This window comes from Somniosus microcephalus, chromosome 30 (genome assembly GCF_052327205.1).
Source record: "Somniosus microcephalus isolate GS21.2 chromosome 30, FLI_Smic_1.0, whole genome shotgun sequence".
Classification (NCBI taxonomy): Eukaryota; Metazoa; Chordata; class Chondrichthyes; order Squaliformes; family Somniosidae; genus Somniosus; species Somniosus microcephalus.
The window spans coordinates 12,359,922-12,387,123 of record NC_141016.1 but is presented as its reverse complement, the minus strand read 5'-3'; the positions used below and the strand labels follow the sequence as shown (position 1 = coordinate 12,387,123).

The window sequence follows — 27,202 nt, the reverse complement described above, 5'->3', positions numbered from 1 at the left end:
ACTGGGAGTGCCAGCCTAGTTTTTTGCATTCAAGTCTCTGGAGTGTGTAAGGGGATTTAGATCACAGAGGTTTCTCTCTCCAGAGGCCTCTCTCTCTTGCACAGTAAAACCTTGGGTGGTTCGACCCACTCGCCCCTTAGGTTCTAGACACTGGTCTTTGAGGCAGGAACTACAATGTAGAGAAAGCTCTATAGACCAGGTTTAATGAAAAACGAAATGAAACTTTATTGCATAAAGGAACAAATCAAACTGCAAACCAATAAGGTACATGGGAGGGAAAAACAAATCATAATACAGTACTGGCTAAGATACATACAGGCATATTATACTTTACAAAAGTCATCATGAAATGGGGAAGCACACAGAACATCGAGGGATAACAACTCATTGTTAAAATGACCCTTTAAATGCCCACCCCCTAAGCCTATCTAGATCAGATTGTGAGGGACCAGAAACATGCTCACCAATCCAGTTGGAAAGTATAGAGTTTTGAAACAGGTCTGCGTTTTGATCCTTTCAGGCGTCCTGTCTCCACATGGTCAGCGCTGCGGGCTGCGACACTCTCTTCTTCTTTGAGGTGAAGGTCACAGACAGGCTGGATGTCAGCAGGCCTGGAGGTCAGTGTGGGGAGAGACCAACTGTTTTACCATTCTCGTATGGGTTTCGTCGCACAGCCCAGTTGGTTCACCATTTTCATATAGGTTTCACCTATACTTGTCAGCGTCCCGGGGTTGGTCGATGATCTCCTGACAGTTACCCCGGGGTTAGATGCTGACTCGACCTCCCATCCCGAACCTCGATCCTCCGTCGTCTCCGCTTGAACTCCGTACCGATGCAGAAGCCCAGCTGGAGCCCTGGATCCTGTGAACCTCCTCAGCACCTCGATCTTTCTCAGAACCTCGATCGCTACCCCGGGTCTCCCAGATATACTTCTCAAAAGAGGCCTTTATCTCCCGCCAAATCAAGGTTAGTCTTTGTTTAACTTTTGGTGGGCTGGTAATACAGCGGGGTAGTTATTATGTTTTAAACTACTTTGGATGGCCGGTAACGGCCATCTCTGATCTGGAATGACCTTGTATTGTTTTGAATGTCTTCTTGATGTCTTTAATGGGTCTTTGATGCTCCGCCTATGAATATAAAACTGTTTCCCTTTGTCTGGGTAAACATGTAGATGGCCTTTATCTACAGGCCGATCTGACTGGATCTGCATCCAATCCATATGTATGTGGTTCTGTCTGGTTTCGTTTTCTCTGAAACGGCCTTCCAGAACTTACTGTGGGCTGAATCCACAAAGGCTGTCTGGGGACTGCAGGAACCATTTTAAAGTGTCCAAAAAGCTGGTCACGGGGCCTGGCGGCCATTTTGTATGCCCCTTTTTCTGGGCTTCTTTTAAAACAGTCTTTAAAATTAAGGCCTCTTCTGCCAATAGACCCTTATACGACAATGTTCAATTTTGCGAATCTTACAGTCCCCCCTGATGATACTATAACTTGCTTGAAGTATCATAATTCTGGGTGAGCAAAATTTTCTGACTCTCCACAATCAAACCATCCCCTGTATTTACCTATCTATGATCCCACGACACATGCATTTCCCATTTCAGAAAACCTACAGTGTACATTAAGCAACTATAGATGGCAATACACTGGATTTAAAATCTGACACATTCATTTCCAGACGTGGAGGGGGGGCCTAATACCCCTACAGCACCTGGTTCGTACACATTATCTTTTATTAACAGCAACTCACTTAATGAACTTCAATAATAAAAATAAAGTACACACAAAAATTGCACATGAACAAACATCAACCATAGAAGAGGGAGGGAAACTTTAACTTTATACATAGCAGCGAAAATCTAAACGGGTGTCTCCTCGTCTACCCGCACATAATGCTCCCTCCATTCTCCTCTGTTCTCATACTTCTGCATATGTCTGACCTTTTTACAGTGTACAAATAGTAAATCAATCACAATAAAAACCTGACACACTACAAGGATGTGGGAGGCTATCCTAATCCAAGAAGGGACTTCTATATTAGTGAACAGGTCCCACCACTGTGGGGTCATGCTATCCAATATGTCTGCCCCTATTTCTAACGTCTTCTGCTCCAGCATGTAAAAATGTTTCTGTGAAACGGCAACGCTTTTAGTATCTTGGTGAGGTGTTCAGGGAGAGGGGGAATGATACACCCAAAATGTGCAACGAATCGTTGCAGATCAGTGAAATTTTCTTTCACAGTGAGGTGAACAGTGGAAGGTTCAGGAATGGAGACAATTTGCTCTTGGGCCACTTGAACTTCTGCCTTGGGTTTGAAGCAGAAACTGCTGTCACTCACCGGACACCAGCCGTGCTGTCCATGTCGGTAGTGGGGCGCTGCAGTGGTGACACAGTATGTCCCACCTCTTATATATGCCACCTGCGGGGGCACATGGCCTTGTGCCATTGCCTCCATGGTGCAATTTATAGGCTTCGCGCCAGCAGTTCTGAACCCGCACTGTGGTTTTGAATAGACATTCAAGTGCTGGGGACACAGGATGATGTGTGCTCCCTGGCTCCGGCACCCCGAGAGGTCAGTACCCGTCATTGCATGCTCCCATCGAATGATGTACGGTGGGACCGCTGTGTAGCAAATGTGTGCACCCCCTTGAATGACTCCAATGTTCTCCACCCTGTATACCGGGGCGGGTTTAGCTGTCTTTCCCATAACCGGCATTCTTACCACTATACCCATAATGGTGTGATTAGACCTCCCACAGTCCACTGGGACTGGGTAGGCCTCGGATGCTAGTCTGAGCTGGCACGGACTTAATGCATTCTCAAAAGGGTGGAGGGCTGCGAGGTGCTTGTTGCTGATCCAGGAGGGGACCAAACCTTGTTTTAAATCCTCCAGATTACTGCGGCCCTCGCCCAGTAACCACGCCCCATATAGCACACAAGCTTCATTCTGCGCAGCCTCATCTGACGCATTCTGATCGTCCCTGATGAGAGCATTTACCGTTTTCGCGTGTTTCTCCAGCTCACCTATAATTTCTTTTAAGTGTAGTGTCATGGCCTGGTCCTCATGTAACTCAGAACCCACTACATTATTCTCATCTGTCTGTATCTTTCTGAACCGCCTTTTTAAATCATTGATCTGAGTCTGCAGCTCCACGTCATCCAGAGTGTTGATGACGGAAGTCCCTGTGTTAAAGGCTGTAAAAATATCATTTACTGTACCCCTTCTTTGTCTCCCTACCCTGTCCAAGACCTCATGTGGTGTGGTGTACAGTCCGGCTCTGTCGACATCGGCAAAGTCGAACTCATAAAACTGTCTGAACATGTTTGTTAACAGGACCTGGTACAATTGCTCCATTTCCTTGGGGCACCACTCTGGCAATCGCACCTCGGTGAGGTTTAAGATCACCGAGGCCACCGCGTAGTGCACCCCTTGGTACAGCACCTGACCTGTGGGCACTAATACCAATCCGTTCCCGGGTCCTTTGGTAGTGGTGGGGCACCCTTCCTTGCGGGCTTTCGCTAGCGGAATCGTGGGCAGGGGCTTGCGGGGGCGGGTGATGAGCTCAGTGGCATTCACCGGGATCTGAGCGTATGGGACTCCGCATGCCCGTGTGCTGACGTCCAATCTCATCCCTTTTCCAGCATCCTGCCACTGCCTTTGGAAAAAGATGGCGACGCCTGTGGGGCAGGCTCGTTCTGAACCCCACATGCAGATGTAAATCCCCTCATGTGGTTCCCACCATTTGTCCCAACAGACACTCAACCCCCCATGAGTCCCCGTAATAGTCCAATGGGTATTGTTACCCAGTCGCTCCCACTCGACCGTGGAGTTCTTCATGGTTTTGCTCAACTTGCGCAACCACCACCATCGGTCCAAAGGAACATGTCCGTAGCATTCTAAACAGATCTTCTTCCCGACAGTGATGCTGACTCTGGGCGCGATTATCCTCACCCTGGGACACATTAGAGAAGTCTCTCTGTATGCGAAACCCGACTGGCTGGAGTATTCTGTAGAGTTCGACCCCAGTCTACCTGGCCACCTCCCTTCGTGGAACTAGGTGGCTGTTTCTTCAACGTCCCGTCTTCCCGTCCCATCGGTCGTGATGGGGGCTGTGTCCCCGGAACAGCCATACACGATGGAGTCCTTGGTGTAGCCCCGATAGGCCAGGCTACACCCGATCACCGCGAACGCGACGAGAATCCCCTTCATTATCCTTTTGGTTCCTGTAACAAATTAAACGATACAGCCAGGCTCCCGAGAGATTCTGGCCTAGGTGAAGGCATGATCGGGTCTTTCGACCTCAATCCAAAACAACACACATGCTGGGCAGATTCCAAAACTACTACTTATACACACTATCATCTTAAAAATTACACACCTTAAACTTAACTAAACTTAAACTTAACTTATGTACAACGCCGCCCATCCCCGGGCGGCTTGCCTAATCCCTGTTTGGACTGCAGCTCACCGCTCCCTGTGGCGGGGCTGCATTGACCTGTAGCTTGGGTCCCTCGCAGCCTTTTGCTGCCAATTGGGGACTGCGTTTTTCCAGGGATTTGCCAAGTCGGTGTCTGCTGGGGTAGGGGGAATCTGGCCAGGTTTATCTTGGCTGAGGCGTCCGAGACGACCTGCGAGAGGGTGCCTTGGGCGAGGCTCCCTTAGCGAGTGGACCTGTGGTTGGGACTTTAGCCCTCACAGCCCGTGGCTCCTCCATGACTGCCGGCTTCGGCTCCCTTCCCTCAGGCTCCGCCCCTTTGGGATTTGGGTCTGTGGCAGATGACTTCTCCCTACCTGTCCCTGCAGGTGGAGAATCTCCGCCCCCAAGTTCTTCCTCCCCTACGCCTGAGTCGAGGGCGGGATCTCCATCCTCCGACTCCACCTCCTCCAGAATCGTGTCGGGGTAGGGCCTAGCTGTTCGGGTTCTCCCCCGATGGCGTTCGGATCAGGGGGAGGGCCTTGGTCTTCGGGCTCCTCCTCGTCCGAGTCCCAGGCCAATGGGGAAACCTCCCAGGTGGGCGGGACAGCTTCTCCCTCCAAGCAGGCTGCGGTTCCAGCCTGTGTGGTCTGTGACTTATTGCACGCCTCAGGCTGAGGATCTTTACCCTCAGTCCTGGCTTTGGTTGTTGGCTCTTTTGCACCCAGCTTAAACAGTTTGCACTGATTGATGTGAAACCATTTAGTGCGTCGGGGCAACTTCACCACGCTGGTGGCGGGGACCGGTGGGTCTTGCACCGACTCCCGTCTAGCCTTGTCTATGGCTCTCTCCCCAGCGCGGATGGTCAGACCGAGGAATTTTATTTCCTGACGACCGACCCGTGCCTTTTTTGGTTTCACCTTGAACCCCTCTTTTCCTTTCTCTCCCGCACTCGTTCCCCAGAGACAATGATTTCTAAGATCCACGAGAATCCCATGTTCTACTAGGAAATCGGGCCCAAGGACCCCCTTTCCACCCCCTGTCTCCCACTTCATTAGGGTACACTTCCACGTGGTGCGGGGTGGTCCTAAACGAATGGAGAGGGGAATGGAAAATGCGCCAGCCTGTTCTTCGCCTGTGAAGCCCGATAGCACATATGGAACCCCGGTGGACAGAGGTGAGGTGGTAGGGTTATCTGAGTGGATCACGGTGCACGATGCCCCCGTATCCAATGGATAGGTCCCCTGCACCTCCATCTCCACGATGGGTCTTTTCCATACATCATATCACAGCGCGCACAGGTAGACGGGCTGCGCCGGCTCTAGTCATTTGGGTGCAGCGGTCGTGGCTGCAGGAACGACAGGACCGGTGGCGACGGCTATCCTCCCCTGCTCTATCATAAGAGACCACATTGTCTCTATAATTGACTCTATCGCAGCGGGATCCATAGCTGCACCGGTTCCTCTTTCAGGGGCAGGGGCTGCGTCTTGGACCTGGACTCGTGCTGGGGCAACGGTCTGGGCTTGGGCTTGGGCTGCGGGAGCTTTTCCCTTATTATCCTTCCACGGATTTTTACAGTCCCTGCGCCAATGTCCATCCTTCCCACACCCATAACAATTGAGATTGGCTTCGGCAGGGCGATTCCCCTCCTGACGCCACTCCTTCTTGCTTGGGGCTGCGGGTTTTGCCTCATGCACTTTTCCCTTAGAGGGAGATGTCTCCTGACTTCTACAATTCTTGTAAGCAATGTTAAGCTGTCGGAACACTGTCTCCTCCGTGATACCGGGACCTTGGGGTTCAAACCAAGATTTGGCTAGGGCCCGTATCTGGGGCAAGCTGTTAGCAACCAGACAACGGAGCCAATGAACCCGCTATTCGGCGTTCATTGCGGCCCGTTCAGGCATGCCCGGACAACTGCGCCGATACACTGGCCACAGCCTTTCTGCGAAAACCCGCGGGGGTTCTCCAGTTAGCTGCACAGTCCCTTCCACCCGGAGGAACGGATTACCGTCGTCCACTCCCAGAACCTCCAAGACCTCGTCTCTGAGTTCCACATACCCTGTCCGTCCCCTCTTACTCCCGTCTGAGAGGCACTGAAGGATTGTGCTACCCAGGGAGAAGAGCAGCATCTTCGCCTGTTCAAGATCATCACAATCATTGATGGCGGCTGTCTCCTCTACCTCCCTGAAATGGACTGAGGGATCTCCCTTCTCGGAAAGTTTTGGGAGGTGGCTTATCATCGCTCTGAGTTGTTGGCCACCGTGGGGCACCACGAGTTGGTTCATGTGGGGTCCGTCCGCGCCATTTGCGGCGGTGTGACCGAACCTCTGGTGCCGAGTAGGACACATTGGTGCCGGCTCCGGCTTTACTACCAGGGGTTGTTCCACCTCCTGCTCCACCTCGGCTATCCTTTCTTTCACCGCCTCCCCTTCGGGCCAAGCCTCACTATAGCTCGGTGGCACTGAGGGTTCAGTGGCTGGTGCCACAACTACTTCACAAGGAATCGGATTTTTGGATTCCTGCAAAAAGTCTATGTGACTTGCTTTTGGGCTTACGAGGCATACCATGCCTTTTGCCTTAACCAAGGCCGTTCTTAGGTCTTCTATGGTCTTTTGGCAGGGGCCATGGTCTGCGCTATCAAACCCGTGCTCAAGGGACAGCTTGTAAGCTGCCTTAACCTCCACTACTCTCTCCTCCTGCACTCTTAGCTGTTGTGTGAGGCGGGCGTTTTTCTCCCGTATTCTCGCTTCATGGATCTTTGCCTCAGTAACCTGGCAGTCCAGGTACTCTATTCTAGCCTGATGTTGGCTGGCTACAACTTGGTGTTCCTGATTCAGCGCGTGAAGCGCTGTGATGAGTTTTCCCCCACCCATGGCCTTTTCCTCTATTTCTGCTGCCTGGGTAGTGGTCTTGGCTGCCTGTGCTGCAACGACTCTGTCCAAAATCTGGACTTGTTTCTTGTAGCACATCAGCCACACTGCCTTTTCCACTGACTTTTTATGTTCTTTGCTCGCTGTCCACCTGATGGCTGCGTCTACCGGACGCCCATCCAGTAAGAGATCGGAAATCCACTGCTTAGTGAGATTTACCTTGCCAAAAACATAAACCGCTATCCTCTCATCCATAACATTTCGACCATTCAAACCTGGGTCCAATACATTGCAATCCTGCTGCCAGTGTCCTGCCGCGGTCGCCATTTTCTGTAAGGAGTTTTAGATCGCAGAGGTTTCTCTCTCCAGAGGCCTCTCTCTCTTGCACAGTAAAACCTTGAGTGGTTTGACCCGCTTGCCCCTTAGGTTCTAGACACTGGGTTTTGAGGCAGGAACTACAATGTAGAGTCGGCGGGTGTTTCAGCGGCAGCAGCAGGGCTATAAAAGTCCCAGAGACCAGGTAAGGCCTCAGTGCATCGGCGGGTGTTTCAGCGGCAGCAGCGGGACTATAAAAGTCCCAGAGACCAGGTAAGGCCTCATAGCGTCGGCGGGTGTTTCAGCGGCAGCAGCGGGACTATAAAAGTCCCAGAGACCAGGTAAGGCCTCAGTGCATCGGCGGGTGTTTCAGCGGCAGCAGTGGGACTATAAAAGTCCCAGAGACCAGGTAAGGCCTCAGTGCGTCGGCGGGTGTTTCAGCGGCAGCAGTGGGACTATAAAAGTCCCAGAGACCAGGTAAGGCCTCAGTGCGTCGGCGGGTGTTTCAGCGGCAGCAGCGGGACTATAAAAGTCCCAGAGACCAGGTAAGGCCTCAGTGCGTCTGCGGGTGTTTCAGCGGCAGCAGCGGGACTATAAAAGTCCCAGAGACCAGGTAAGGCCTCAGTGCGTCGGTGGGTGTTTCAGCGGCAGCAGCGGGACTATAAACGCCCCAGAGACCAGGTAAGGCCTCAGTGCGTCGGCAGGTGTTTCAGCGGCAGCAGCGGGACTATAAAAGTCCCAGAGACCAGGTAAGGCCTCAGTGCGTCGGTGGGTGTTTCAGCGGCAGCAGCGGGACTTTAAAAGTCCCAGAGACCAGGTAAGGCCTCAGTGCGTCGGTGGGTGTTTCAGCGGCAGCAGCGGGACTTTAAAAGTCCCAGAGACCAGGTAAGGCGTACCAATCTCCAATCTGGGAACTCGGAGGGAAGGAGAGAGGTAAAAAGTAATCCAAGTGTGACATCGCCAGAAAGCGGGTAAGTGATTGGCTGGTAAGTATTTCTCCCTTTTTAAGCTTAAATCTCTTTGGTTTATAGTTCTAAGGTGTGATATTCACCATCTAGAATCGGGGCAGAGGGTATTTAAGAATAATATTAATAAATTTAATTAATTACATAGAATGGGAGATCAGGTGATGTGTTGCTGCTGCAATATGTGGGAGCTGGTGGACACCATTGATGCTCACGGTGATCACATGTGCAGTAAGTGTTGGCTGCTCGAGGAATTCCGTCTCCGTGTTGAAGAGCTGGAGTCCGAGCGTCAAACACTGAGACACATCAGGGAGGGGGAGAGTTACCTGGACTCTGTGTATCACGAGGTATTCACACCAATTAGATTAATTAATTCAGATGTAGCCCGTGGCCAGGGTCAGGATGGTGTGACTAGAAGTGAGGCAGGTACGGGGATCCAGGAGGTAGTTTTGCACTTGTCCAACAGGTTCGAGGCTCTTACTCCCTGTGAGGATGGGAACAGGGACTGCGGGGAGGATGAGCAACCTGGCCACAGCACCATGGAGCAGGGGGCCATTCAAGTGGGGGGAGTTAAAAGAAATGTTGTAGTGGTAGGGGATAGTATTGTTAGGGGGATAGATAGAGTTCTTTGCAGCCGAGAGCGAGAGTCCCGAAGGCTGTGTTGCCTGCCCGGTGCCAGGGTTAAGGACATCTCCTCTGGACTGGAGAGAAACTTGGAGTGGGAGGGGGAGGATCCAGTTGTCGTGGTCCATGTTGGTACCAACGACATAGATAGGACAAGGAAGGAGGTTCTGCTGAGGGAGTTTGAGCAGCTAGGGGCCAAATTAAAAAGCAGAACCACAAGGGTAATAATCTCTGGATTATTACCTGAGCCACGAGCGAATTTGGCTAGGACAAATAAAATTAGAGAGTTAAATGCGTGGCTCAAAGACTGGTGTGGGAGAAATGGGTTTTGCTTCCTGGGACACTGGCACCAGTACTGGGGCAGGAGGGAGCTGTTCTGTTGGGACGGGCTTCACTTGGCCAGTGCTGGGACTAGAGTCCTGGTGGATCATATAGCTAGGGCTGTAGAAAGGGCTTTAAACTAACTAGTGGGGGGGAGGTTCCTAGAGAGCAAATAATAAAAATGACAGCAGAGAAGGTCATAGATTTAGGTAGCAGTGGGGAAATTAAAAACCAGAGCGTGTCAGGAAGGGGCAGAAGGTATGGAGTAAAAGGTAAAGTAATAAAAAGGGCAAAAGCAGGAACTAAGTGTCACAAAACATCTTTGAAAGTTCTCTATCTGAATGCACGTAGCATTCGTAACAAAATAGACGAGTTAATGGCACAAATAACTACATATGGGTATGATCTTGTGGCCATTACAGAAACATGGCTGCAAGGTGACAATGCCTGGGAATTAAACATACCAGGTTATTTAACGACCAGGAAGGACAGGCAGGAAGGAAGGGGAGGTGGGGTGGCTATGTTAATAAAGGAAGGAATCACTTTAATACAGAGAAATGATATTGGGTCAAAAGATCAGGATAATGAAACAGTTTAGGTGGAGGTAAGGAATAATAAGGGGAAAAAAACACTAGTGGGCGTAGTCTATAGGCCTCCGAACAGTGGCAACTCTATTGGACGGAGTATCAATCAGGAAACAGTTGAGGCTTGTAATAAGGGAACATCTATAATTATGGGGGATTTTAACTATCATATTAATTGGACAAATCAAATTGGGCAGGGCTGCCTTGAGGATGAGTTCATTGAGTGTATTAGGGATGGGTTTCTTGAGCAGTATGTAACTGAACTGACCAGGGGGCAAGCAACCTTAGATCTGGTCCTGTGTAACGAGACAGGATTAATTAAAAATGTCCTAGTAAAGGATCCCCTTGGAATGAGTGACCATAACATGGTTGAATTCCGTATTCAATTAGAGGGTGAGAAGGGTGGATCTCAAACAAGCGTGCTAAGCTTGAATAAAGGAGACTATGAAGGTATGAGAGCAGAATTGAGTAGAGTGGATTGGGAAAATAGATTAAAGGGTAAGACGATACATGATCAGTGGTGTACATTTAAGGAGTTATTTTACAACTTCCAAAAAATATATATTCCACTGAGAAGAAAAGGGTGTAAAAGAAAAGACAGCCATCCGTGGCAAAGTAAAGAAATTAAGGATAGTATTCGACTAAAAACAAGGGCATATAAGGTAGCCAAATCTAGTGGGAGGATAGAGGATTGGGAAAACTTTAAAAGACAGCAAAAAATAACAAAAAGATTGATTAAGAAAGGGAAGATAGATTATGAAAGTAAATTAGCAAAAAATATAAAAACAGATAGTAAGAGTTTTTATAGTTATATCAAAAGAAAAAGGGTGGCTAAAGTAAATGTTGGTCCCTTAGAGGATGAGACCGGGAAATTAATGGTGGGAAATATGGAGATGGCAAAAACACTGAATGAATATTTTATATCAGTCTTTACAGTAGAAGACACTAAGAATATCCCAACACTGGACAAACAGGGGGCTAAAGAGGGGGAGGAGCTAAACACGATCAAAATCACTAAGGAAGTGGTACTCGGTAAAATAATGGGACTCAAGGCGGATAAATCACCTGGACCTGATGGCTTACATCCTAGGGTCTTGAGGGAAGTGGCGGTAGGGATTGTGGATGCATTGGTAATAATTTTCCAAAACTCCCTGGACTCGGCAAAGGTCCCAGCAGACTGGAAAACTGCTAATGTAACACCCTTATTTAAAAAGGGCAGTAGACAGAAGGCTGGATACTATAGACCGGTTAGCCTAACATCTGTGGTAGGTAAAATTTTGGAGTCCATTAATAAGGAGACAGTAACAGGACATTTGGATAATCATAATTTAATAGGACAAAGTCAGCATGGTTTTATGAAGGGGAAGTCATGTTTGACAAATTTGCTGGAGTTCTTTGAGGAAGTAACATATAGGGTGGATAAAGGGGAACCAGTGGACGTAGTGTATTTAGACTTCCAAAAGGCAATGACAAGGTGCCACACAAAAGATTATTGCTTAAGATAAAAAATCACGGGATTGGGGGTAATATTCTGGCATGGATAGAGGATTGGCTATCTAACAGAAGGCAGAGAGTTGGGATAAATGGTTCATTCTCAGACTGGCAATCAGTAACTAGTGGTGTTCCGCAGGGGTCAGTGCTGGGTCCCCAACTCTTTACAATCTATATTAACGATTTGGAGGAGGGGACCGAGTGTAACATATCAAAGTTTGCAGATGATAATTGTAGTGTATGTACCTTTAAGAACCCCTGTGTACTGTAATACCGGTAGTGACCACTCGGGTATATAAGCCTGTATAGTGTCTTGTATCTTTTAGTTCACTTAGTTCACCTCCAGACTTTGTTCAGTAAACACCTGTTAAACCAACTCCTGCATTCCATGTCTCCATTAACACATGGATACAACAGTGGCGACGAATTGGAAATGGACTTACCTACAATTCGGCAGCACCTCAAGGAGATCGATTCCTCAGACGAAGGTCGAAGAAAAAAAAAGAAAAAAAAAAGAAAAACTGTGGTTTCACCAGCTAGCCGGGCTGGTGGCAGGTACTGCACTAATCCTTCCTGGTCGGCGGGTTGCTCTGCAGCGGGGCCGAGCAGCGAGTCGGAAGGCGGAGGCAAACAGAGACAGAGGGTGGAGCACTCAGGAGACAGCCGGCGCTGCAAAGCAGGTCGGCGTTCGGACCAAGCAGAGGGAGGGGAAAGTCCCAGAGAGTCCGGCGGGAACGAGTCTCCAACTATTAAAAATATCTGTGTAAATAAAAACCGCGGAGAACAGCGTTGTCAGCAGCGGCAGCGGCGGGAAAGCGTGGGAGGCGCCATTTTTTTCTCGGCAGGGAAGAAAGGAAAGCGCGGGAGGTGCCATTTTTGATTTTCAGGATGCCTAAGACTGGCAATATTACTGCTTTCGATAGTGATATAGAGGATTGGACCACATATGTGGAAAGAGTGGAGGTATATTGCACAGCGAATGAAGTAGAGGATGATAAAAAGGCATCGGTACTTCTAAATCTGATGGGCGCAAGGACATATGGGCTGTTACGAAACTTAATCACTCCAGCCAAACCGATGGACAAGAATTTTAAGGAGATTGTTGATACGCTACAGGAGCACTTAAACCCAACACCGCTGCTGATAGCGGAACGATTCAAATTCTTCAGGAGGAATCAGCACAAGAATGAAAGTAACGCTGATTACCTCACCGAATTAAGAAAACTGTCAAAGCACTGCCAATTCGGGGCAGGACTGGCAGATTCTCTACGAGACAAATTCGTCTGCGGTCTCCTAAGTGAAGGAACACAGAAAAGGCTACTTCCTGAGAAAGATTTGACAGTGGACAAGGCTTTAAGTGTGGCTGTATCATACAAAGCAGCAGCAAGAGGAGCTGCAGAGATACAGCAAAAGCCACAGGACTTCGGCACCCATGAAATGACACGGGGTTTCGAGAGATGTTATCGCTGCGGCAGATCCACCCATGACAAGAGGGACTGCTGGTTCAAGGACAAAGCATGCAGGCAATGCAGAAAGATGGGACACATTGCACGTGTATGCCGATCTGGAAACAAAAAATCCACTTGCAGAAAAAAAATCAATAAGGAAAAGTACAGAAAGGTACAAATGATGACGGACAGTAGCTCCGAAGACCAGAAGAGCGATAGCGACTCCGGAAACAAGAGACTAAGCTGTCTCAAATTACATAATGTAATTGCCAAAGAAGATTACCAGACCATTTGGGTTACCCTCACGATAGCGGGGTCCCCAGTCAAAATGGAGCTAGATACAGGATCAGATCTGACCGTCATAAGTCGACGGGATTACGAGCGGCTATTTCCGCATATACCTTTGAAAGACACATCCATTACCTTGAAGACATATACAGGGCAGAAAGTATACCCCAGAGGGAAAATAAGGGTGCCTGTTGTATACAACGGCAAGGAAATACAGAAGTTGTATTTATACGTTCTGCAAGATGGTGGTCCACCGTTGTTGGGACGTGAATGGATCAGAAAGATACGTTTAGACTGGCACTCCATTCAGGCACTGACGGTGACCAGTAAGAAAAAAAATGATGATGACGTCATACCTGAACGATTAAAAGACATCTTGGCCAACGCCAAAGAAGTGTCTCAACAGGAACTAGGAACCTTGAAAGGCGTCACCGCCTCTGTAGTGTATGTACCCGTCTATCTTTAAGGGAACTATTGAATGTAACCGTTCACCTTTAAGGGAACTACTTTAGGTGTGGCACTATTTGTTTGGCTTCTGTATACTGTAATACCGATAGTGACCACACCAGTATATAAGTGTTGTGCCAGGAGTTATTGGGCAGATTCGCCCGGACCTTCGAATAGTAAACACCTGTTTTGTTTGTTACTTCTGAAGTCTGTGTATTTATTAACTGCACAACCCACAGACTTTACAGTGGCGACGAGTCCGATCGTACCCTGCGGCAAGATTACCAAAGCAAGAAGAGCGTCGTGCTGCTGGAAGAAAACACGAGGCTGCAGCAGGAGAAAGGTGGAAGACTTTAGCAACAAAAGCTTCCATTAGCAACAGGCACTGACTACCCTTCTACCACGGTGCGGAGTGAGACGATCAGCAGGGAACAAGGCGGCCGAAGAGATTGTGAGTAGGGGAAGGTGTAGAAGTATCCGGAGGATAAGGGCAGAGCACTCGACCTCGGTCGAGGGGGAGCTGTGCCGGCCAAAAGTCGGGTCCAACGGCGTCGGGTGACAGCCGGACCGCGATCGGCGGGAAAAATCCGGGCAGCGACCGCAGCCACGAAGCGCTGAGCCTGCGAGTAGGCGCGGGAAGAGAAACCCAGCCGCAGCCGGGGAGGGAAACACCGGTCTGCGAGAGGGCTGGGGAGGCGAACGGGAACCGTGCGGGTGAGAGCCGGGTGCGGAGAGAGAGACTGCGAGGAGCCAGTCCAGCGGCTGAGCTGCTCTCCACCAACGGGGCACTCAGAGCCGGCAAAACCGAACGTGCGGGAGTGGGTGAGAGACACAGCCGAAAACGGGGTGAGAGACTGCGCGAGAGCCAGTCCAGCAGCTGAACTGTTCTCCACCAACGGGGTACCCAGGGCTGGTAGCACCGAACGTGCGGGTGAGAGAGCGACAGAGCCGGGTACGGAGAGAGAGACTGTGCGAGAGCCAGTCCAGCGGCTGAACTGTCCTCCGTTAACAGGGTGTACCCAGCGCCGGTTGGGCCGTGCGGGCGGGAGGAAAAGACATAGCCGAGTAAGGGGAGCTGTGCGGAAGCCAGCCAGCGGCTGAACCTGTCCGCTGTGGGGGAAGCGTACCCCTTCCACCGGGGAGAAACGCGGGAAGCCGCCATTAGGCGGAGAAGACGCCAGAAGCGGGAAACCGCCATTGAAGTGGGCGGGGCGAGAAAGGAAGAGCGGGAAACCGCCATTTTCGTGGGAAAACCGCCATCTTGATTGACATACCGCCATTGAAGTGGGCGGGGAGAGAAGGAAAGAGCGGGAAACCGCCGATTTCGCGGGAAAACCGCCATCTTAGAAACAAACAAATAAATAAGAATACTTAAAGAAATACTGGTGCTGCTCCCAAGGGAAGAAAAATGCCTAAGCGAGGGAATATTAACGACTTTAATTCGGAAATAGAAGACTGGGCCACGTACGTGGAACGCATAGAGATCTATTGCGAAGCCAACAAAATAGAGGAAGACGACAAGGCGATAACATTGCTAAACTCGATGGGGGCAAAAACATACGGGCTCTTGAAGCATCTAATAGCACCAAATAAACCAGCGGATCAGACCTTCGAAGAGATTGTGGCTGTGCTGAAGGACCATTTGAACCCCACACCGCTGATGCTGGCTGAACGATTCAAATTCTACGCAAGAACGCAGAAGAAAGACGAAAGCAATGCGGAATACTTGGTCGAACTGCATAGGCTAGCGAAATACTGCCAGTTCAGAGGGAATCTGACAGAAGCGCTGCGGGACAAGTTCGTATGCGGATTGTCCAAAGAAGGGATGCAGAAGCGACTACTGGAAGAGAAAGACCTCACACTGGACAGGGCTGTCCTTATAGCTGCATCGCACGAAGCCGCAGCGAAAGGAACGGCGGAAATGCAACTAAAGGCGGCGGCACTTGGGGTGGACCAAATTACTTCAAGCACAACAAAATGCTACCGTTGTGGGAAGACCACGCATGACCAGAATCAATGCTGGTTTAAGAACCAAGAGTGTAGGAAATGTGGCAAACTGGGTCACATCGCGAAGGTATGCCGGTCCGGGAAAAAGACCAATAATCAAAGGAAGCCACCACAAGAAAAGTACAACAAGGTACACAAGGTGGCTGAGAAGAGTTCAGACGAACAGAATTCAGACTCAGACCCAAACAACCAGGAGCTGGGTAGGCTGAGAATCCACAATGTGGGTAAAGAAACGGATCTACAGGCCATCTGGGTCATACTAAAAATAGCTGGAGTCCAAGTAAGAATGGAGCTGGACACTGGATCAGCTCTATCAGTCATCAACCGAAGGGACTACCACCGGCTATTCTCTCACATACCTTTAAGAAATACCAAGTTCGTATTACAGACATACACGGGGCATAACGTATACCCCGTGGGGAAAATAAGAGTCAAGGTGAGAGATAGAGGTAAAGAACACCCAAGAATGAACTTGTACGTATTACCTGAGGGAGGACCACCACTTCTAGGACGGGAGTGGATTAAGAAAATAGACGTGGAATGGCATTACCTAAAAGCCATAATGAGGGAGGACTCGGTGCAAGCTATTAGCTCAGATTCTGAAATGGATGATGATAAGACCAAGTCGAATATGGAAGACAAGGCTAAAAGGGACTTGCCGACGATGGGAAAGAAAACGAAGACATGCAGAAGGACTTATGGTACCAAGAAGAATAAAGCTGCAGAGCAGAACTCCAGGTTGACAGAGAGTTCTGAGCCTGTTCAGGCGAGGGATTCATCCATGACGGAGGAACACCGAGCTCGGACGCAGACTTGTGTCAAGGTGCGACGACAATTGGAGCAGTTGAGTGACCGTCTCGTGCAGGAGATGGAGGATGTGGAGAGGTTCTGGGACACCGAATGGGAGAACCTGGAAAGACTACAGAGACAGCTAGCTCAAGCAGAGAGCGACCATAGAGCCATCGTGGTCAAGTACCAATCACATTCCCCTGATGCTGTTCAGGAACTAGAATATTTGCGGAATGAACCAGAGGAGGAGGAATCTTCAGGGAGCCAGGATTTTATTCCAGTTCTTCTCTACGACTCCTTGCAGGCAGAGTGTGAGAAGTTGAAAGAACAGTATGAACAGGCCCAGGCTACAATTCTGGAGGGGGTTAACTCGGCAGCCTCCGAAAAGCTAGTTTCAGTAGAAGCATATGAACAACTAAAGGTTGAACATGAGCAAGAAGTCCAAAGGCTGCAGGAAATTCTTGATGAGCTCAAGGCCAAGACAGACTCATTGGTAGGAGATCCATCCATAGATGAGAAATTAGAGGTGAAAATCATGGCAGAGCATGAAAGACAGGATGTCCAAGAACTTATAAAAACATTGAAGGACACCCAAGACAAATATGAGGCGGCAATGACCGAGGTTCAACAACTTGAAGAACAGATTCAACTGGGAATCCTTTCAGTGGAAGAACAGGACACTGTAAGAATGGTCCCTGAACATGAACTAGAGAGCATCAGGGCCCAACTTTTCCGAGCGCTGAAAGCCAAAGTTCAAGAGGAACGTAAGGTGGAAGTATTGGAGAAAGAGGTGGAGGAAATGGAGAAGACTCTGATCCACCGTGTTCCCAGGGAAGAGTTAACGGTCAGCCAACTCCTTCATATGCTGAAGGACAAGACTCTGCAAGGGGAACAATCTGAACACGAGCTTCAATCTTCAGGGGGAACAAGTTCGGAGCTCTCAAAAGTCACGGAGATAGCTGAGGTGGCAACACAAATTTTACAAGGATGCCAAAAGTACGTTGAATCACGTCAAGGTGAACAGAAGAATGTGGAAACCGTTACTTCAGTAGAAGGGTTAAATAGCCTGATAACGCAATTACCGATGGAAAGGAAGGTATTGAACTCACAAATGAGGTCCGTCGTGAAGGAATGGCAGATAACCCAGGAAGAGCGGGATGAATATGAATGCATGAAGAAGGCTTTTCAAGAAAGATGTTTAGGGAAGGAACCACCGTCAGCTAACGTCCAGACGGGTGAGGAGGAAGAAGAAGTCTCTCTCGCTGGCCTAACTCAGGACGAACCCGAATATTACCATGACCTGTTGAGTGACACTGAATATTACGAGGATGTGGTCTGCCCAGCTTGTGATGAGAACTCTCAAAGTGCTGAAATCCGGAGGAAGCACTTAAGTTCTAAGGAACATAGAGAGTTGGTGGCGCTACAGCTGGCAGCTGAGAAAGGAGCTCCGAGAGTTTCAAAAAGGCAGAAAAGAAAAAGAAGAAGCAGAAGATAATAACTGTCTAAAATATTAGCACTTCTACCATTCCAGGCGGGACATTACGAAAGGAGCTAAATTAGTTGAAAAACTGGAAAATGTCAAGACAGCCAGTTGGTTGTAAAAGTCCGCACTGCTGGTTCAACAGGACGAAGGTTCAAGCTGTTACGTCAAGAAAAAGGCTATGGAGGAGTCACGCTAGCCAGGTAATCCGGCTACACCAAAGAAATGTTGTTCGGAACGAGTCAAGATCAAAGACTGAATCTATGAACTGTTTCCGCAGAGACTGAACCTGTGAACTGTTTCCACCGAGATTATATTTGTAAATTGTTTTATATGACATTGACTCCACCAAGATTATATCTGTAATTTGTTTTATAGGAAGTTGAAGATATGTATGTTTAACGGGGACTCTGTAAGTAATAAGCTAAAAAGGGAGGATTGTAGTGTATGTACCCGTCTATCTTTAAGGGAACTATTGAATGTAACCATTCACCTTTAAGGGAACTACTTTAGGTGTGGCACTATTTGTTTGGCTTCTGTATACTGTAATACCGATAGTGACCACACCAGTATATAAGTGTTGTGCCAGGAGTTATTGGGCAGATTCGCCCGGACCTTCGAATAGTAAAGACCTGTTTTGTTTGTTACTTCTGAAGTCTGTGTATTTATTAACTGCACAACCCACAGACTTTACAGCCTCAATAAAAGTGGAAGATGCGGCAATTCCCAAGTTTTTTAAGGCAAGGTCGGTGCCATACGCAATTCGTCCAGCAGTCGAGGCAGAGCTGGAGAATTTGGAAAAGGCAGGCGTGTTATCCAAGGCAGATTGGAGCGAGTGGGCAACACCCATTGTCCTGGTCATGAAGAAAACGTTGAATAATGATAAATCTGAAGAACAGAGAAAAATTCGCATCTGTGGGGACTTCAAGGTGACTGTAAACCCGGTCCTTCACACGGTACAGTATCCTCTTCCGAGGATAGAAGATATTTTCGCCTCACTATCCGGAGGGAAACATTTCACCAAAATTGACTTGGCACAGGCATATCTACAGATGGAGGTTGAGGAGGCCTCTAAAAAGTATCTCACGATAAACACACACAAAGGCCTGTACCAGTACAATCGACTGGTTTTCAGAGTAGCATCAGCTCCAGCTATCTGGCAAAGAGCTATGGAGCAAGTCCTGCAAGGGATTCCGGGGAGTCAATGCTACCTAGACGACATCCTTGTAACAGGAGAAAACGACAACGAGCACCGTGCCAATTTGGAGCAGGTGCTCACTAGGCTGAGAGAACGGGGCCTACGAGCAAATCGTCCCAAGTGCAAATTTTTCCAGAAACAAATATCATATTGTGGCCATATAATTAACGAAGAAGGGTTGCATAAGTCACCTGAAAAAATTGAAGCGGTCATAAAAGCCCCAGCACCTGAAAATGTCTCACAATTAAGGTCGTTCCTGGGATTGATAAATTACTATCATAAATTTTTACCGAACTTGTCAACTGTTTTGCACCCTCTTAACGCACTGCTACAAACGGGAGTAATCTGGAAATGGAGCGAAGACTGTAAACGTGCCTTCCATAAATGCAAAGGCTTGATCATGTCCAAGGAAGTGTTGGCTCATTACAACCCATCACTGCCAATCAGACTGGCGTGCGATGCATCCCCTTACGGCGTGGGAGCGGTATTATCGCATAGATTCCCTGATGGCTCGGAGCGGCCGATAGCTTTTGCGTCACGCTCATTGAACTCAGCTGAGCGTAACTATGCCCAGATCGACAGGGAGGCACTCAGCCTGGTGTGGGGGGTGAAGAAATTCAACCATTACCTACACAGACAAAAATTTACCTTGTTGACTGAACATCAACCCCTCGTCTCCATATTCAACCCTAAAAAGGGTGTTCCCGTTATGACAGCGCAAAGGCTACAGAGGTGGTCCCTTTTCCTAGGGGCACACCAATATGACATAGAATACAAAGGAACAAAACAGCATGGGAATGCTGACAGGTTATCACGCCTACCGTTGCCAACAGTGGAAGAGGCGCCTGCAGTGGACCCAGTGGAGATGTTCCACTCGACCATAGTGGAATGTCTGCCGGTGACAAATTCTACCATTGAAAAGGAAACGCGAAATGACCCGACTCTCTCATGAGTCTACGATTTAACGGTGAAGGGATGGCCAGCACATGGCGAACCATTGTTGCCAGCATTCTCGCAAAGAAGAGAACAGCTGTCAGTGTGCCGAGGAACCTTGATGTGTGGATCCAGAGTGGTGATTCCACACAAACTCAAGGATAGAGTGCTAAAGGAGCTTCACAAGGGGCATCTGAGTGGAGTGAAAATGAAGAACTTAGCCAGAGCGTTTGTGTGGTGGCCAGGTATCGATGGAGACATCGAAGAAATGACCAAGAGCTGTCTAGGATGCCAGAAGGCCCAAAACGCCCCACCACAAGCCCCTCTACATCCATGGGAGTGGCCCTTATCTCCATGGCAAAGGGTACATATTGACTTTGCTGGTCCATTTATGGACTCAATGTTCTTAATCGCGGTGGATGCACACTCCAAGTGGCCGGAGGTAATAAAGATGTCCTCCACCACCACGGAAAAAACCATCACAGTATTAAGGACCATATTCGCCAGGAATGGGCTGCCTGAACAGATCTGTTCTGATAATGGACCGCAATTTGTATCCGAAGAATTCAGGAAGTTCTTAAAAAACAATGGGGTTACGCACTACACGTCCGCCCCATACCATCCCGCCACCAATGGATTGGCTGAAAGGTTTGTCCAGACCTTCAAGAAGGCCATAAAGGCCATGGGTAATGAAGACATAAATCTACAACATTAGGTAGATAACTTCTTGTTTGCGTACAGGAATGCAACACATGTGGTTACAAACCAAACCCCCGCCATGATGTTTTTCAATGGAAGACTAAGATGCCGGCTGGATTTGGTCAAGCCAAACATCAGAAGGGACGTAGAGAACCGGCAATTTCAAAGCATGAATGAAAGGCCAACTAGAACCTTCCAGATAGGTCAACCAGTTTTGGCCCGGGACTACCGTACCGAGAAATGGCAGCCTGGAACTATTTGCACACGACTAGGACCGCTGATGTATACCGTGGACATTGGAGAAAGCATAATAAGGCGCCATGCTGACCAGATCATACAGTCATCCGAAAAAGGACAACCTACACCACAACTCTATACGCCTAGTGATGAAGCAGAGATACCCATAGCATCTACCTCCGATCCGGTGATACTGGAACCAGATGAACCCGACACTGGCTTTGAAGCTGAATCGACCTTGCCAAAAGAACCTACTACACCACCGAAACCTACTACACCGCCGAGGTGTTATCCAGACCGAGTCAGGAAGCCTCCAGAGAGACTGAATTTGTAATTGATTAACTTCAGCAAATGTGTATATTATTGTTCTTGTAAAAATGTTATTTAATGATTACTTAAAATGTTATGTACTATTTATCTAAAAGGGGAGGAATTGTAGTGTATGTACCTTTAAGAGGAACTATGTTTTTGAAGCCCCTGTATACTGTAGTACCAGTAGTGACCACTCGGATATATAAGCCTGTGTAGCATCTTGTGTAGTTAGTTCACCTCCAGACTTTGTTCAGTAAACACTTGTTAAATCAACTCCTGCATTCCGTGTCTCTATTAACACATGGATCTTACCGGCCTCTTCTGCCAATAGACCCTTATAGGACAATGTTCAATTTTGCGAATCTTCCAAGTGGGATTTTGAATACAAGTCCTTCTGACTCAGAGGCGAGAGTGCTACACACTGAGCCCTGGATTCAGCTGATGCGAAATGCAAAGCTTGCTACCTTGAACCATGCTCTGTCCCTGCCATGAGGCAGTGCCTTAGGTTAGTGTTCACAACTAAAAACCTCACGACGGGGATCTATCCAACGTTGAAAGCCCTGAAAATAACTAATGACTCACTCGCGCTGTACTTCTACCTTGGCCCAGCAAAGTTAGCCTTTTCCCTTATTGTTTGAGTTGCACCCACTTGCGTGTTTATATTCTGAGGGCAGGTCATGCAATTCGGTGCTGTGAGTTCCACGAGATGAAAGGCGTTCTGAGGCTGGAGATTGAGATCAGCGTGATTGTTAGTCGTAAAGTGAGTACGGCAGCCTTTAAAGTCACCCTTGTTTCTCAAGCTGTACGATAAACAGCAAACAGCTGGTTTGAACACGCAGATAGCATCTGCTCAGGAGCATAAACAGGCTCTTCCAAATCTGTGCGGCTTTACTTTGTCATACAAGATTAAATGAGTGTTTTAGATGATATGTTTGTTTCTTTTTCTTCAACTCTTCGCTACTTTGGTTTAAAAAAAAAATCCGGGAGCCGGAGAGGGAAAGAAGAAAATGGTGTTTTCAGCATTAGTTTTAATGCTTGTTAAAGGTGTCAGCTGTGGTTCAGTGGGTAGCATTCTCGCCTCTGAGTCAGAAGGTCGTGGATTCATAGCCCCACTCCAGAGACTTGAGCACAAAACCCAGGCTGACACTCCTCAGTGCCGCACTGTCGGAGGTGCTGTCTTTCGGATGAGACGTTAAACCGAGGCCCCGTCTGCCCTCTCAGGTGGAGGTAAAAGATCCCGTGGCACTATTTTGAAGAAGAGCGGGGGGGGAGTTTTCCCTGGTGTCCTGGGGCTAATATTTATCCCTCAACCAACATCACTGAAATAACAGATTATCTGGTCATTATCACATTGCTGTTTGTGGGAGCTTGCTGTGCGCAAATTGGTTGTTGCGTTTCCCACATTACAACAGCGACTGCACTTCAAAAGCTGTAAAGCGCTTTGGGATGTTCTGAAGTCTTGATGGCGCTATGTAAATGCAAGTCTTTCTTTTTTCACTTCATATGCAAACTTACCTGATGTCTTTGTCAGCTGGAGTTACTCTGCCCGGTGCTGAGCCAGAGACCAGGAAGGTCACAGGGACGACCCCGGCGCCATGCCAACTGACCTCAACTGGGGCGGCCCGCCGGAACGCTACCGCTGCACCTCAGCGCCTCAGAGGTGGGCAGGGGGAGAAGCGAGCGAGGGGCTGCCCTCCCGATCCCCATCCAGTCGCGCCTGCTGAAAAGTGCGCCTGCGTGATACCCTGCCAACACTCGCAGTCTGGCCTCCTGCGCGAAGAATGCCTTTGGGGCCACTGGTGCCCAGAATATCGTTTCATGGAACTGTAGCCCGTGAAGAGAAGATGTCAGAATGCTTGTGAAGTCACGTAATATGCTTCAGGATTTGTGATCACAGTTGCAACATTGCATTGGCTGAATATTTCATTGAAGCCAATGGAAATAGAAATTGGGAGTGATGTAAAATGGGCTCCCGACTAAGGGAAAGTTCTGACTGTTGTTAGCTGTCAACCCTCTGGTACCTGGCCAATAGTGATCCCTCAACCAACATAGCAGAAACAGATTATCTGGTCATCATCACATTGCTGTTTGCTGTGCGCAAATTGCTGCCGCGTTTCCCACATTGCAACAGCGACTACACTTCAAAAAGTACTTCGTTGGCTGTAAAGTGCTCTGAGACGTCCGGTGGTGGTGCAAGGCGCTATAGAAATGCAAGTCTTTCTTTCTTTTTTTTACCTCAACCAAGCGGCGGTTATTTCATGGATCAGCTCAGACGGTGATTTTTAGGTGGGCTATTCCCCCATAGAGGGCAACACAGCCAATCCCAATCCGGCCTTCATTCAACGAGCACACACAGTGCCGCTTTCCAGCGAGAGGCGCTGGATGGAAGTCAACCGGGAGTTAGGGGGCCCTCCCAAATGCGCTGAACCTGAAGCCAGTTGCAGCCCTCCATGATGACGAGAACTGGGCCCGGCATAATTGAACTCCAGCAAGCCCCAGTTCTACGGCATCTGATCGGACACGAATGAATGCATGAGCGATAACTGATGATCTCAACGGGAAAAGGAGCCCAGATTAGCGAGAACCCACCCAAAGCGAAAAACAAAAAATGGCTGACCCCACACCAAGTGCCATTTATCATTGCTACGGTCGGTGCTGTACTTGCTCGGGTTGCATTCTCCTGCCTCTGGAATCAACAGTGCGATATAATTGGTTTGCGGAGCAGGGAGAAGATAGCGTGAAGGGGAAAAAAAAGTACGGAGCAGTTTGACACCGAAGACGTTTTACGCGTCTTGTTGAGACGAAAAGCAATTTTAGCTCTTAGCAAAGCTCCTTGCCATTGTCATAAAAAATATATATCCTTCTGATGACAGCACTGAGATAAATTGAATTCTATCAGGGTATATGAGATTACAGTATTTGGTAAATCAATATTGGGCTTTCTACCAGTTCTTGTGCTTTTATCATTGTGATGTGACACTTGTTGTGGTGGAGGAAGCACATTGAATTTTATTTAGTGGGAGGGCTTTTGAACAACACCAAGTCAATTACTATGAGGACAGGGCTGGGAGAAAGTGTTGGAAGCTGAAATTAATGCTTCAAAAAGTGTACTTGAGTTAAGGGCTTGCGTTGAACAAACTGCCTGCTATTATCAATTAATATACTTGCAGATGTAAGGAGGGGAGAGATCGCAGCTCACTGACTGCTGGCGCGCTGCTCCATATCTCCCTAGTCTTATCTCCCAGGATGCAAGGGAGGCGCCCTGCTGGTATTACACAGAACTACACAGAATGCACAGCACAGAAACAGGCCATTCAGCCCAAACCAGTTCATAATTTTAAGACTGCTATTGGGTCACCCCTTAGCCTTCTCTTTTCAAGAGAAAAGAGATGCCGCCAGTTCATCCTTTCATAAGAACATAAGAAATAAGAGCAGGAGTCGGCCATTCGGCCCCTCGAGCCTGCACCTCCATTCAATAAGATCATGGCTGATCTTTGACCTCAAATCCACCTCCCCATATCCCTTGTTTCCTTCAGTATCCAAAATTCTACTGATCTCTGTCTTGAATATATTCAACGACAGAGCTTTCACAGCCCTCTGGGGTAGAGAATTCCAAAGATTCACAACCCTCTGAGTGAAGATATTTCTCCTCATTTCGGTTCTAAATGGCCGACCCCTTATCCTGAGACTGTGACCCCTAGATCTGGAATCTCCTGATAGGTATAACTTTGCAGTTCTGGTGTCATCCTTGTAAATCCTTTTTTTGCACCCTTTCCAGTGCCTCTATTGTGATCTACATAAATGATTTGGATGAGAATCTAAAAGGTATGATCAGTAAGTTCGCAGATGACACGAAAATTGGTGGGGTGGTAAATTGCGAGGAGGAAAGCCTCAGGCTACAGGGCGATATAAATGGGTTGGTCAGATGGGCGGAAAAGTGGCAAATGGAATTTAACCCTGAAAAGTGCGAGGTGATGCATTTTGGACGGACAAATAAGGCAAGGGAATACACAATGAGTGGTAGGGCCCTAGGAAGCACAGAGGGTCAGAGGGATCTTGGTGTACATGTACATAGATCCCTGAAGGCAGCGGGTCAGGTAGATAAGGTGGTTAAAAAGGTATATGGGATACTTGCCTTCATTAGCCGAGGCATAGAATATAAGAGCAGGGAGGTTATGATGGAGCTGTACAAAACGCTGGTAAGGTCACAGCTGGAGTACTGTGTGCAGTTCTGGTCGCCTCACTATAGGAAGGATGTGATTGCTTTGGAGAGGGTGCAGAGAAGATTCACCAGGATGTTACCTGGGATGGAGTGCCTCAGCTATGAAGAAAGACTAAACAGGCTGGGGTTGTTTTCCTTGGAGCAAAGAAGGCTGAGGGGGGACCTGATTGAGGTGTACAAAATGATGAGGGGCATAGATAGGGTAGATAAAGAGGAACTTTTCCCCTTAGTAGGGTGGTCAATAACAAGGGGGCATAGATTCAAGGTAAGGGGCAGGAGGTTTAGAGGGGATTTGAGGAAAAACTTTTTCACCCAGAGGGTGGTTGGAGTCTGGAACTCACTGCCTGAAAGGGTGGTAGAGGCAGGAACCCTCACAACATTCAAGAAGCATTTGGATGAGCACTTGAAATGCCATAGCATACAAGGCTACGGACCAAATGCTGGAAAATGGGATTAGATTAGACAGGGCGTGATGGCCGGCGCGGACATGATGGGCCGAAGGGCCTCTTTCTGTGCTGTATAACTCTATGACTCTATGACTCTATGATATCCTTTTTATAATATGGTGACCAGAACTGTACACTATTGCTCAGGTTTGTGTGGAGAAATGGAAACTGGGCGATGAGAGAGAAAAAGGTTGTTTGGGCGAAGTAACAATGCAGTAACCCTACTCTCTTCTGCAGGAGAGCAGGGTATCAACAAAAGTCTCCATCATATCACAGTAAATGCCATTTCAAACAATAAAGTCTTCTGGAATGGCACATTGATTCTTGCTGGTTTTAATTCTCATCCTTGTTTCCAAATCCCTCCATGGCCTCGCCTCTTCCCTATCTCTGCAACCTCCTCCAGCCTCAGAACTCGCCGAGATCTCTGTGCTCCTCCAATTCTGGCCACTTGCGCATCCCCCGATTTTATTCATCCCACCGCTGGCGGCCGTGCCTTCAGCTGTCAAGGCCCTAAGCTCTGGGATTCCCTGTCTATGCCTCTCCAGCTTCTCTGCGTCTCGTTCCTCCTTTAAGACGCTCCTTAAAACCTACCTAATTGGACCAAGCTTTTGGTCACCTGCCCTAATATCTCCTTAATAACAACAGAAGACGTTGGAAAAACTCAGCAGGCCAGGCAACATCCGTGGAGAGAGAAATAGAGTCAACGTTTCAGGTCGAAACCCTTCTTCTGAAGAAGGGTTTCGACCTGAAACGTTGACTCTATTTCTCTCTCCACGGATGTTGCCTGGCCTGCTGAGTTTTTCCAGCGTCCTCTGTTGTTATTTTGGATTTCCAGCATCCGCAGTATTTTGCTATCCTAATATCTCCTTATGTGGCTCGGTGTCAAATTTTGTTTGACAATCGCTCCTGTGAAGCGTCTATGTTAAGGGCGCTGTATCAATGCAGGTTGTTGTTGTTTTCCAGCCCAGTCCCTCTCTGGTCACTTCCCCGCATGTACTTATCCCGAGATCCTGTTTCGGGAGGGCAAACGCCCTGGGTTTCTCTCCCACTTCTACGCAGCACAGCGGGAGTTGCTCCAGGTCGCAGTGCTGGGCCGGGCTGGACCGGGCCAG

General features: G+C 48.5%; 1 protein-coding gene across 1 annotated transcript; it reads right to left on the bottom strand.

Annotated features, from left to right (window-relative positions):
• Positions 1 to 206: 206 nt before the first annotated feature.
• Positions 207 to 23,179, bottom strand: LOC147097923 (uncharacterized). The gene is made up of 2 exons (XM_085970998.1): positions 22,938 to 23,179; positions 207 to 4,223 (listed from the first exon to the last, which is right to left on the bottom strand). The coding sequence occupies exon 2, from the start codon at positions 3,961 to 3,963 to the stop codon at positions 2,095 to 2,097; it is 1,869 nt and encodes a 622-aa protein (XP_085827124.1). The 5' UTR covers positions 3,964 to 4,223; positions 22,938 to 23,179; the 3' UTR covers positions 207 to 2,094.
• Between the last annotated feature and the right edge of the window lie 4,023 nt (positions 23,180 to 27,202).